At 39.5% G+C, this 12,095-nt stretch overlaps 1 protein-coding gene across 5 annotated transcripts in view; it reads left to right on the top strand.

Annotated features, from left to right (window-relative positions):
• The window catches only part of USP9X (ubiquitin specific peptidase 9 X-linked), a 117,227-nt gene that overhangs the window by 48,110 nt on the left and 57,022 nt on the right, over positions 1 to 12,095 (top strand). For all 5 annotated transcript variants that reach the window (XR_014789131.1, XM_084843912.1, XM_084843909.1 and 2 more), the window contains 9 exons: positions 1,399 to 1,741; positions 4,496 to 4,591; positions 5,681 to 5,892; positions 6,328 to 6,568; positions 6,799 to 6,948; positions 7,060 to 7,180; positions 7,666 to 7,796; positions 8,077 to 8,355; positions 10,722 to 10,847. Coding sequence is in view for 4 of the 5 variants with exons in the window: in XM_084843912.1 (XP_084700038.1) it covers positions 1,399 to 1,741; positions 4,496 to 4,591; positions 5,681 to 5,892; positions 6,328 to 6,568; positions 6,799 to 6,948; positions 7,060 to 7,180; positions 7,666 to 7,796; positions 8,077 to 8,355; positions 10,722 to 10,847 (1,699 nt within the window). In the remaining variant the exon portion in view is untranslated. The remainder of the gene's footprint in view (positions 1 to 1,398; positions 1,742 to 4,495; positions 4,592 to 5,680; positions 5,893 to 6,327; positions 6,569 to 6,798; positions 6,949 to 7,059; positions 7,181 to 7,665; positions 7,797 to 8,076; positions 8,356 to 10,721; positions 10,848 to 12,095) is intronic.

Raw genomic sequence — 12,095 nt, 5'->3', positions numbered from 1 at the left:
TTGAGTTTAGTTATTCCAGTTTACCACTGAAATTAAATTCACGCCAAAATTCTATAAACTAGTAATTCTGTTACGGTTATACGTCACAGTGCTGGCTATGACCTATACAGCCCTATGTGGCTCCGGTTCAGGTTATCTGAAAGACCGTATCCTCCCTTAAGAACCTGCCTGTGTTCTGAGATCTTCTGGGGAAGCCCTTCTCTCAGTCCCACCACTGTCACTGGCACGTTTGGTGGGAACCCGGGAGAAGGCCTTCTCGGTAGCTGCCCCACAGCTGTGGAACACCCTTCCCAGGGGGGCTAGGATGGCTCCCTCCTTGATGCGTTTCCGGAGGCAGACTAAAACATTCTTGTTCCAGCAGGCCTTTGGGACATACTTGGAATCTGGGGGTAAGCTGCTAAAATGCTGTTTTAAAATGCTGTTTTAATATTTTAATTATATTGTTGTTTAATTTATATTTTAACTTTTGTATGTTTTCATATGTTTTAATTGTATATGTTTTAATTTTTGTAAGCCGCCTTGTGTCCCAGTACTGGGAAAAAGGTGGGGTATAAATAAATATTATAATAATAATAACAACAACAATAACAGTGACGACGACGACCTGGAAAAAAAATTTGAGCAGGAGGATGATTAATAACTTCAGGAGTAGCTACTTCACTTTTAGAGAGCTATGAAGTTGGAGTAGTTATTTAATGCAAATAAGACAAAGTTATTATCAAAAATATTGTTACTAAGTACTCACCAAAGTTGACACAGGAGGAGATTCATATCAAGGAGCTGTTAAAACTTTTAAAATGCTCAGTGAAACAGGAAATATTGTTGACCTGATTGAGGCTTATACTACTGGTGTTCCTTCCACACATTTGAACATGTTCTGTTGGAACTAAAGGGATAAGGCAAAGTTTTGGTGTAATCATGGTTCCTTTTAAAGGAATTAACACAATTTTCTCTATTTCGGTCATGTATATTCTTTGGAGAGTTCCTAAAGCATTTTTGAACGGTTAAAGCAGGGATGGATCTGTGGAAAGTAGATACTTCTTGCACAACTGAGGGCTGTCCAAAGCAACTGAACCTGCAAATGTGTCAAATAGTAATAGCCTATTTATCTAGGCTGCTTGCACTATATCATTTACTTAACTCCTATTTTCTTTTATATTTTATAAACATATAAAAATATGTTTATATTTTATCTAATGAAATTAATGTGTAGCTGATGTGTGTCATGTAAAAGATCAAGTTCACAATGCGCATATTATGTAGTCTAGGTAAACTCTTGAGTATGCTTGGGAAGATCTCAAAATGTTTAAATAGATTTGAATACCTTGGTAGGAGTTGCTGTTTTTATACTTTATAGATTCTAATTCTAATGACTTGTTTCTCTTTGTTTTGTGCAAGATTTTTACTGAAGGATGGTCAGCTATGGCTCTGTGCTCCTCAGGCAAAACAAATATGGAAATGTTTAGCTGAAAATGCAGTCTACCTGTGTGATCGTGAAGCCTGTTTTAAATGGTATTCTAAACTCATGGGAGATGAACCAGATTTAGACCCTGACATTAATAAAGACTTCTTTGAAAACAATGTTCTTCAGTTGGACCCTTCACTCTTAACTGAAAATGGTATGAAATGTTTTGAACGTTTCTTCAAAGCTGTGAACTGTCGAGAAGGGAAGCTAGTCGCAAAGAGACGAGCCTATATGATGGATGACTTGGAGTTAATAGGATTAGATTATCTTTGGAGGGTAAGTGTGAAAGTTCATCTGTCTAAATTGTGGCGTATAGTAATTGATGCAAAAACTACACTGAAAAACAACAATGCTGGTTTCTAACCTAGACCAATAAATTACAAATTCCACAGTTTTATGTATACGTGAGTTGTGCAGTACCATAGCTGTTTTGAATGAAAGTTTATTGTGTACTTTAAATGTTCATTGCCTATTTTGATAGGCTTTGATTTGTTCAAAGTGCACAATGCTTGTTGAGGCCAATAGGTTTCCAGATCTTTTTATAAATAATTGCTGGTGGCGGTGGCGGTGATGAAGCCTGTTGTCTCCATGCCATTACATCTGCAAAATGCCTCCTGAGCCCATCATTGTATGTTGAGCTTCAGCTTGCAGCTGTGGCTCAATGCCTTCTTACCAATTCTAACTTCATTAGAAGGTGATCACCGCATTTGTAGTAATCCTAAAGGTTTTTTTTTCATACTCTGGAGTTTCCCTTGAAGACTTTTGAGAAGTCACAACTGGTACACAATGGCAATCCTTTTCCTTTTTCCAAAGTTTGTTACGCCATGCTCTAGCAACTGGCTTGGATGGTTATATGCATTCCAAGTCCTCATGCTAGTTTTGGACCTAAAAGGCCCTAAACAGCTACATTCCTACGAGGTGGTTTCTGTTTTGTTCCGTCACATATCCAGTTTTAATGGAAAGCGTGTTCTTGAACTTACAATCTGAGTGTTAAGGGAATTTGGAGCTGCATTTTCCAGCATGTGCAAGCATTATACATACACACTTGGGGAAACAGATGCAGTGTATTAATCTCCATGCTGGGGAAAGTAAAGGGTGCTATTAGTTGTGCTTGATCTTTCTGTCACACAAATATAGCTCTATTCCCCTGCATACTTGCTTGAGATTATTTTGGAAGAAGTTCAAAAATACTTAAATTGGCTTTTAGTTTCTGCAGTTAAACCAGTTGGCTCAGTTTAGAATTTGTCATTTTTTTTGGTCCGAATGTAATGGTTACCTTATACATGCTATTGTATGTTCCTCACTTGTGCTGTCTGGGAGATGGTGGCAGGCCCAAACTATAAACAAATAAGAACAGGGATCCATAAACATGGATGCCAGCTGTGACCAAAACTTTGACTGCTGGAAGGAGAAAAGATTTCATACCAAGTTTGGTCAGCCCATGGTAACCATGATGGCTAAGTTTGGGATGAACTCCAGTCTTCAAATATATTTTTAATTAAATCAAGTGTTACTGGATACACTTGATCATCTCTTGGATGGGGCAATTGAACCAGTGAACATATTGGGTGAAATCCAGAACAGCAGCTCTGGGCATACAGGAGAACATTTTTGTTGTCAGCTTTGGAAAAGGAAAGAACCCTGTGAATCTTTCCAGTATGGTTGTTCTTTATAGCTGTCTACAGGAACACTTGTCCATTAAGGTTTTTTAAAATTATGGACAGTATGTTAATTTTTTAGTAGAGATGCTGCTGTACTACTCCTACTTAATATGTTTTAATATTAGCTCGATGATGAATGAAAGAAGTAGTATGAAGCCACTGGGAGAGGTCATCTGGAGGTTGGGTCTCATCGGTATGCTGATGATACCCAGCGTTTATCACTCTTTGTCAATTTATGCCAAGGAGGCTATGGAAGTCCTGAACATAGTGATGGAGTGGATGTAGGTTAACAAGCTGAGGCTCAATGTAGGCACGACAGAGGTACCGTTGGTCAGTAGGAAAGCTAATCTTGGATTGGAGGTACAGCCTGTTCTGGATGGGGTGGCACATCCTCTGAAGGATCAGGTTCATAGCTTGAGGGTGCTTCTGGACCTGGCGTTGCTCTTAGAGGGTCAGGTAGCTGCTGTGACTAGGAGCACCTTTGCCCAGCTTCGAGTGGTGTGCCAGTTGTAACTTTTCCTGCAGAGGGCAGATTTGGCCACAGTAATCTATACTTTAATCACTTCCCATTTAGATTATTGCAACACCCTCTACATAGGGCTGACCTTGAAGAGCGCTCAGAAACTGCAGCTAGGGCAAAATGCAAGGGGCCAAATTGCTTTCTGGCACACGCTTTGTTGATTATATTACACCACTCTTATATCAATTGCACTGGCTGCCAATCTCTTTCCAGGCACAATTCAAGCTATTGTTGCGTATCTATAAAACCCTAAATGGTTTGAGGCCAGGATATCTGAAAGACCACCTCCTCCCTTACGAACCTGCCCATAGTTTTAAGATCCTCTTTGGTTGCCCTTCTGCATATCCCACCACCAAGAGATGTTAGTTTGCTGGGATAAGGCCTCCTCTGTGGCAGCATCCTGCCTGTGGAACTCTCTCCCTAAGGAAGTTAGGCTGGTCCCTTCTTTGTTCAATTTTAGGCAAGCTGTTAAAACATTTCTTACATATGGCTTTTTAGTATTTTAAAAGTTTTAGCTCCACACTGTTTTTAAGATTCTCTCCTGTTCTTAATTCTGCTGTTGGTGATGTTTTTAACAACTTAAATTGTTTAAAGTTTTAACTGTAAATCTCCTTGGAGGTCCTATTTGGGCCACAAGGTGACTCATGAATGTATAAATAAAATAAAAAAAAACAATGAATATTCTTTCAAAGCAACTTTTTAAAAAAACCTCAGCAAATTCATTTAAAACTTTGTCATGTGGCCAAATCAAAACGAAGGATGTACCATAGACCATTTTCAATAGAATTGAAATATAACTTTGTCATGGTTGCACCTTAAAGTAGTTCATGCTTTATATTGCTGCTTTAGGTTGTAATTCAAGGAAGTGATGACATTGCCAGTCGAGCAATAGATCTGCTAAAAGAAATCTATACCAATCTTGGTCCAAGATTACAAGTCAATCAGGTAAAAATACTAAAAGAACTCAACTTGTTTTTAGTAGGTGATGTTTTTAGTTGAAATTTCCATAGAATAAAGCCTCCTTCTGTTTGAGGACTATATTGAAAAAATATAGTCCTTTGTTTGAGGACTATATTGAAAAAATAAGTACACTTAATTTTGCTTTAGCTGTTTGTTCAAATAAGATTTCTTCTAACACTAATGTCTCTTAGGTCACTAGTTGTTTTTTTCACCAAACAAACAATAACTCATGCCTGTTCTGTTGGATCACAGAAGGCTTTTAGAAATACTAGCGCCTCTGGCATCTTCTCCCAGAGGTGTGCTAGGAGACATTAACCCTCTGAAGTTTATTTTACAATCTGTATCTTGTTTATAACATACTTATGCAAAAAAACTTTCCACCCTGATCCTAAGCATATTTACTTATTAATCTTACTGATTTCAGTGAACCTTAATTTTCACTGTGCCTAGGATTAGAGTGTAATTTTGTTGCAGGCAGAGTCCAGAATAGTCAAGGCCTGCTGCCTTGGCATCAGCAGTGGCTCTCCCAACTAAAGTGTTGATGCACTCTCAGAATATATGGCCAGTATAATAAATGTTCTTAGGACTTGGACCAGTACTTTTACTTTTGCAAAACCTGGCTGGCTTGCTAATGGATTTTTTAAAAGATATTTTGAAGTTTTATCTTTTAAAATGGCAAAAGATGAGCTTCCTTCATATATTACTTGCATGAAGAGCACTCGCAGGCAGAGGGAGGAGCAGGGTTGGTACCCTATATCCATACTTTGAGTAGAGCCACAGGAGCTCATGCATAAGCTCTCTACAAAACTGGGGATCATGAGCGAATGGAAGGCCTACATGTTACTGCTGCGCACATGTAGGCTCTTCATTTAAGATGCTTGCACTCAGTACAGGAATATTGGGAGGTTGGGCAAGCCCAGGTGCATGGTGAGGGTAGGGCCTGTGATGTGGCCCTGCCCTTGTGAGTGCTCCAAATGAGTAATGAATGAAGAGGGATTCACTTTGTGTCTCTTCTTGTAATGTTTTTGATTTGAGATAATACAGCCTCCCTGATTTCTCTGGGCATTTCTTTAGGTAGTAATCCATGAAGACTTCATTCAATCCTGCTTTGACCGTTTGAAGGCATCCTATGATACTTTGTGTGTTTTGGATGGAGATAAAGACAGTATTAATTGTGCAAGGCAAGAAGCGATACGAATGGTGCGAGTGTTGACAGTTTTAAGGGAGTATATAAATGAATGTGACAGTGATTACCACGAAGAGCGAACAATTCTACCAATGTCAAGGTTTGTGGAAATGTTAGACTTAAGATGTAATCCCAACCATACTTCTCAACATGCTTAGAATTGCGCTGCTTAACTTTTACTAATTGTGTAGAAGTCTTCCAAATAACATAGCTTGTGTATAGTAGAATCAGAAATGTTATACTTCTATTTTTTTTACTGCATATATGTAAACAAAAGGTAAACTTTTGATATCTTGTATGCAAGCTATTATACAGACAGACTATATGCTACAAAAAGCCTTTTAAAGTTTATCCCCATTCAGTCAGGTAAATAAGTACGAGAAATCACAGGTAAGAAAGTTTTCTGCTCCCTTATCTGTGTTAGAGGACTGCTTATAATCCTTTAAAATGTCTAATAATTTAATTTGTTCTGGAAGTATTAAACTCTTTTAAACATCCTGGACTATTGTAATATTATATTTTCCTGTATTCTCAGAGCTTTTCGTGGTAAGCACATCTCTCTGGTAGTTCGTTTTCCTAACCAAGGTCGGCAAGTGGAGGATTTGGATGTTTGGTCCCATACAAATGACACGATTGGTTCAGTCAGACGTTGCATTCTCAACCGTATTAAAGCCAACAGTGCACATACAAAAGTAGAATTGTTTATTGGAGGCGAGTTAGTAGATCCTGTAGATGATAGGAAATTAATTGGACAGCTGAATCTCAAAGATAAAACAGTAAGTACTGTTAAACATTATATATTGATAAACAGTCCTAGTTTTGAAGGTTTCCTGTGGAAAGGAAAATGACAGCATAAATATAATTTGTAATAGTGGCATTTTTGTGAGTATACCAGTTTAATATATACAGACATATATATTTCTTGAAGCTCACAAATTTACAACAGTAATTGAAGTTTACAGTTTTACACAATTTACCAATTTGCACCTATTACTTTATCCCCTAGCTAATTACAGCCAAGCTTACGCAGATAAGTTCCAATATGCCTTCAAGCCCAGATAGTTCTTCTGATTCCTCTACTGGTTCTCCTGGCAACCATGGCAATCACTATAGTGATGGTCCAAATCCAGAAGTTGAAAGTTGCTTACCTGGAGTGGTAAGTAAAAGAAGACGCACATATTAAAACCATTGTATTAACCAAACATTGAAATTTCCTATCAGATGTTAGGAGGGGGTATCTCATGACAAGTTTTTATTCTTATTTTAGATCATGTCACTGCATCCTAGATACATCTCATTTCTTTGGCAAGTTGCGGACTTAGGCAGTAGCCTAAATATGCCACCTCTTAGAGATGGTGCACGCATCCTTATGAAATTAATGCCACCAGGTAAAACTTTATTTTCATTTTATTATCGTATGTAAACATTAATGAAAAGGTATAGCTGCTATCCAGAGGAATGTGCACACATGCAGCAGAATTTTTCGGAGTTGTCCCCTCTGAAGATAGCTCCACAGAACTTGTTAACCTCCCATTCTTCAAAATTTAACCTGAGTTTTTAAAAACAGAAATATGCATATTACTGTTATTTCTGCTGTAGAAAGCTCATAAACTGCTTTAGGAAATTCTTAGAAAAATTTTGGTGTTTACCATCTCTCCAGCCTGTAGCATCTATTTTGGGGCTTAAGCATAATTTGATCTTTAAAGAAAAAGACCAAAATCTTCAGCAGTATAATTCATTTGTCTGCACTGATGATAGTTGAAAATAATCTGTATTTGGTACAATTTCAGTATATTTCAGTTTCCAAAGGTATGCTTCAGAAATCTATATTCTTTATAGGAAGAAACATTTTGACACTGTGCTTTTATTTCAGATAACACTACTGTAGAGAAACTAAGAGCTATTTGTTTAGACCATGCAAAACTTGGTGACAGCAGCCTTAGTCCATCCCTTGATTCTCTTTTCTTCGGTCCTTCTGCCTCACAAGTGCTGTATCTTACAGAGGTTTGTAATATCTCATTGTTAATATTTTGAGATTTGAAAACTTCCTTCTAGTAATATTTCCTACACTGAATTTAGGGATCACATTAAGTTACTAAATACAGCACTTTCCATAGCACTGTGTTCTGAGCAAGATAGTTCTGGATAAATACTGTCAGCACAGCATTTGATGAAGAGAATTATGTAAAAACCATTCCCACATCCTGCAGTCCAGTGCACTTAGTTTAAAAAGTGTATGTATTGAATTATCGTTCTTATCCTTGTTCTTGTTCTTTACTTCCAGGTAGTTTATGCCTTGTTAATGCCTGCCAATTTACCTCTGGGAGAAGATGCCACTGACTTCCAGTACAACTTCTTAAAAAGCGGTGGCTTGCCTCTTGTGCTGAGTATGCTGACTAGAAATAACTTCCTGCCAAATGCAGATATGGAAACAAGAAGGGGTGCCTACCTAAATGCTCTAAAAATAGCAAAACTACTGCTAACTGCAATTGGCTATGGCCATGTGAGAGCTGTGGCAGAAGCTTGTCAACCAGTTGTAGAGGGCACAAGCCCAATGTCACCGGTAATGTTAATTTTGTGTTCTAAAATATGCATACCTTTGTTGTGAGCTGGTTAAGTATCAAATGTTTATGATCTGATCCTAATAGTACAACATCATATACAATTAGTAGTACTTAGTTTATTCGCATTATATACGAAATCGGTTTTCATTAACTTTTCACTTAGCGTTTGAATTGAATATACTCATCTCAACCCAACACATGGAAATCTTGTACTTCAGTTCCCCCCGCCCCACCCCTTTGTTGGGTTTTTTTTATATTGTAATTCTGAAACTAAGCATCTATGCTGCCTGCTGTTATCCTGAGTTCAGACATTGTTGTCCTTTACTATATATAAATAGTAATTAACAAAGGACATTTTACCCTTTTGGGCAGCTTTAAATGGATACAAAATTGCTTAGCACAGCCATCAGCCATGATCTAAGGCGCCCTTCCCCAAACTGATGTTTGGGGCTACAACTTCCATAATAGCTAGCTAGGGTTGATGGTAGTTGTAGTCCAAAACATTTGGAGGGTACCAGATTAGGGAAAGCTGATCTAAGAATACCAGCTTGTAAGGTGGCAGCAAGAGGAGAGTAGATAAGTGCATATAGAGCAGCATAGGTGAGATGTGAAGATTCATATAGCTTAGGGGAAAAGTTGTGGACTGATGGAAAGACAGTTGCCAAGATAGTCCAGAAAACAAATATGATGGTGTAATCGGCAAATGAAGTTACCAGGGCATGCAGTAGATCCAAAATAAAAAGATTGTGGAAAACGTTGGCAAGGAAAAATGCTGCCCACAGTGGTTAGAGATCCATAAACCTTAGCCTGTTTTGGAGGTTCTCTCTTGAAGGCTAGTGCTCCAGTTATTTTTGTAATTTATTTATTATTTATTTATTATTAAATTTATTAATCGCCCATCTGGCTGGTCACCCAGCCACTCTGGGTGATGTACAACATACAATAAAAACAGTTTAAAACAATAAAATTCTACAATAAAAACATTTCCTAAAATACCCTAACCCACCCCAAATGCCTGCCTGAACAACCACGTTTTTAATGCATGACGGAAGCTCATTAAAGAGGGGGCATGATGGAGTTCCCTAGGGAGGGAGTTCCACAGAGTGGGGGCCACCACAGAAAAGGCCCTCTCCCTCGTCCCCACCAGTCTAGCTGTCCTGGCTGATGGGACAGACAGAAGGCCATCCGAGGCTGATCTTGTTAAGCGGCCTGTCTGGTGCTGCTGGAGGTACTCCTTAAGATAGGCTGGGCCGGAACCATATAGGGTTTTAAAGGTCAAAACCAACACCTTGAATTTGGCCCAGAAAACAACTGGTAACCAGCGCAACTCCTTCAGCACTGGAGTGATGTGATCTTGCCGGCGGCTGCCTTTAATCAGGCGAGCCGCCGCGTTCTATACCAGCTGCAGCTTCCGAACCGTCTTCAGGGGTAACCCCACATAGAGCGCATTACAGCAGTCTAAACGAGAGGAGACCAGGGCATGTACTACCGATGGGAGCAGATGGTCGTGAAAGAAGGGGCGCAGCCGCTGTATCAGATGGAGTTGATACAGCGCTGTCCAGCTCACAGCTGACACCTGAGCCTCCATGGACAGCTGGGAGTCCAAAATGACCCCCAGGCTGCAGACCTGGTCTTTCAAGGGTAGCCGTACCCCATTCAGTACCAGGTCAACATCCCCTAGCCTCCTCTTGTCTCCCACCAAAAGTACCTCGGTCTTGTCAGGGTTCAGCTTCAGCTTATTCCTCCCCATCCAGCCACTCACCGTCTCCAGACATTTGGACAGGGATTCTACGGCCAACCTTGGTGAAGATTTGAATGAGAGGTAGAGCTGCGTGTCATCCGCATATTGATGACACTGCTAATGGCTAGGCCAGATGGAGATGTTCTTCGTGATTGCAACATAGCTACTGGACATGATCCTTGAAGTTCATTGAGGGCCAAAGTAAATACTAGAGCTTATATAAAGCTTGCCTATTGGGGTTGAAATCTCATTCCTGGGAGATTAAGGGCAGTATCGAATCAGATACTAGTGCTAATGTAAATTATGTTGCACCTAGTGCAATGCTAATAGCATTAGCTGGTGCAATGAATTTTCTGAGGAATTTTGTTGTGCCATCTAATGCTATTGGTGTTATGCTAGAGGTCCCTTATGTTAGTGCAAGATAATTTACTTTAGTGCTAGTGTCCATTTGGATACTGCCCTCTGGTTCTAAACCTTGACTTGTTAGGATAGTAGAGGATGCAGACTTCAGCAATAACATTTTTCAGTTCTGTTTGCAAGAATATGGTGGAAATATATTTTTCCAGCATGTTAATTTGTACCAATGTGTTCTTCCTTTAAAATACTGAAAATAAATCATTCCAGATCAACCAAGCAACTCATGACCAGGCAGTGGTGTTACAAACTGCTCTACAGAACATTCCCAACCCAACCTCAGAGTGTATGTTAAGAAATGTAGCAATACGTCTTGCACAGCAAATATCTGATGAGGTTAGTATGGTCTTCACTTTTTCTGAAAATCTTCTGCCAGTCCCTGTTCCATGCAACAGTGGTTCAGTAGCTAGGTTTAAGGTGATGATTGAGAAGTAAGAGAGAAGTACTGTCCTTAGCTTCATATATATCCTTAATGGAAACCTGTCTCCAACTTGAGAGGCGTTACCTATTGTGCTGATAAACATCCTGTGTTTCTTAATAATTTGCCCTATTTTCCTAAAGTGTTAAAATTAATTCTCAGGCTAAACTTAATCCAAGTTTGAAAATTTACTTGGATTGTATTTTTACATCCATCAACTGGCTTCCTCCTCTCTAAGACGCCTGCCTGCTTTTCCTTAGCAGTGATAGACAGCTGAGTAATTTCTGGTCAGTCCAAAATAATTTTATTGTGAGGGCTGTAGAATGTGAACGTTCAGGGTCAGTCACTTCCTATGAGATCCAAACTAGATGTTAACAGTTGTGTGCATCTTTTCCCAAGCTTTTTAACGCAGCTTAAGGAGGCTGCAAGTTTAAGTGGAGGAACAGCAAAGGAGGAAGGGGCTACTTAACTTTTTCTACTCTGGCCATTTTTCAGCTAAAAGGACTTTTTCTCATTGTGGTTAGGAGTAGAAAAGTGGCTCCCCACAAGCACGCATATTTTCTTTCCTTATGGGTAGAAAGCCACCCCCCACCCCACTTCTCTTGGCCTAAACTCACAGCCTCCTCCTGGGACTGCTTTTGGGTTGTTGTTTTTAAAATAAGAAAACATGCATGGGCCTGTGTGTTGTGTTCCATTTGAGACTGTTTCTGGTGGCATGCAGTCATGTATGTCCTTTATGCTTACTAGTCTTGTGGTCCCTGGTTTAAATCCCTGGGCCAGGAGGATCTGGGAGGTTGTAGCTTTGCGAGAGGCCAAATTTCAAATGGTAGAGCACATACTTTGTATTCAGAAGATCTCAGTCTCAATCCCTGGCATGTGCAATTTTTTAGAAAAGCTCAGGTAACATGTAATGGGAAAGATCTCAGCTTGAGTCGCTGGAGAGCAGCTGCCAAAGTAGGTGGTACTGGGCTAAGTGGACAAATAGTCTGACCTGGTATAAGGCAGCTTCTTACTAGCTTCAGCCTCCAGTGCAAAAACGTAGACTGCCAATGGATGGATTCATGGTTGTGGGGGATTTATAGCTGTAGGGAATTCAAAAATATGAGTAGCTTGTATTTTGTGCTACATGTTTACATCGTAATTTCTGAAGTGGGACTTATAGACTA

The sequence above is a fragment of the Heloderma suspectum genome, chromosome 3 (genome assembly GCF_057233095.1).
Source record: "Heloderma suspectum isolate Gila_16-S chromosome 3, 16-S_ref, whole genome shotgun sequence".
In the NCBI taxonomy this organism is placed as follows: domain Eukaryota; kingdom Metazoa; phylum Chordata; class Lepidosauria; order Squamata; family Helodermatidae; genus Heloderma; species Heloderma suspectum.
This window is presented reverse-complemented; position numbering and strand designations above follow the sequence as displayed.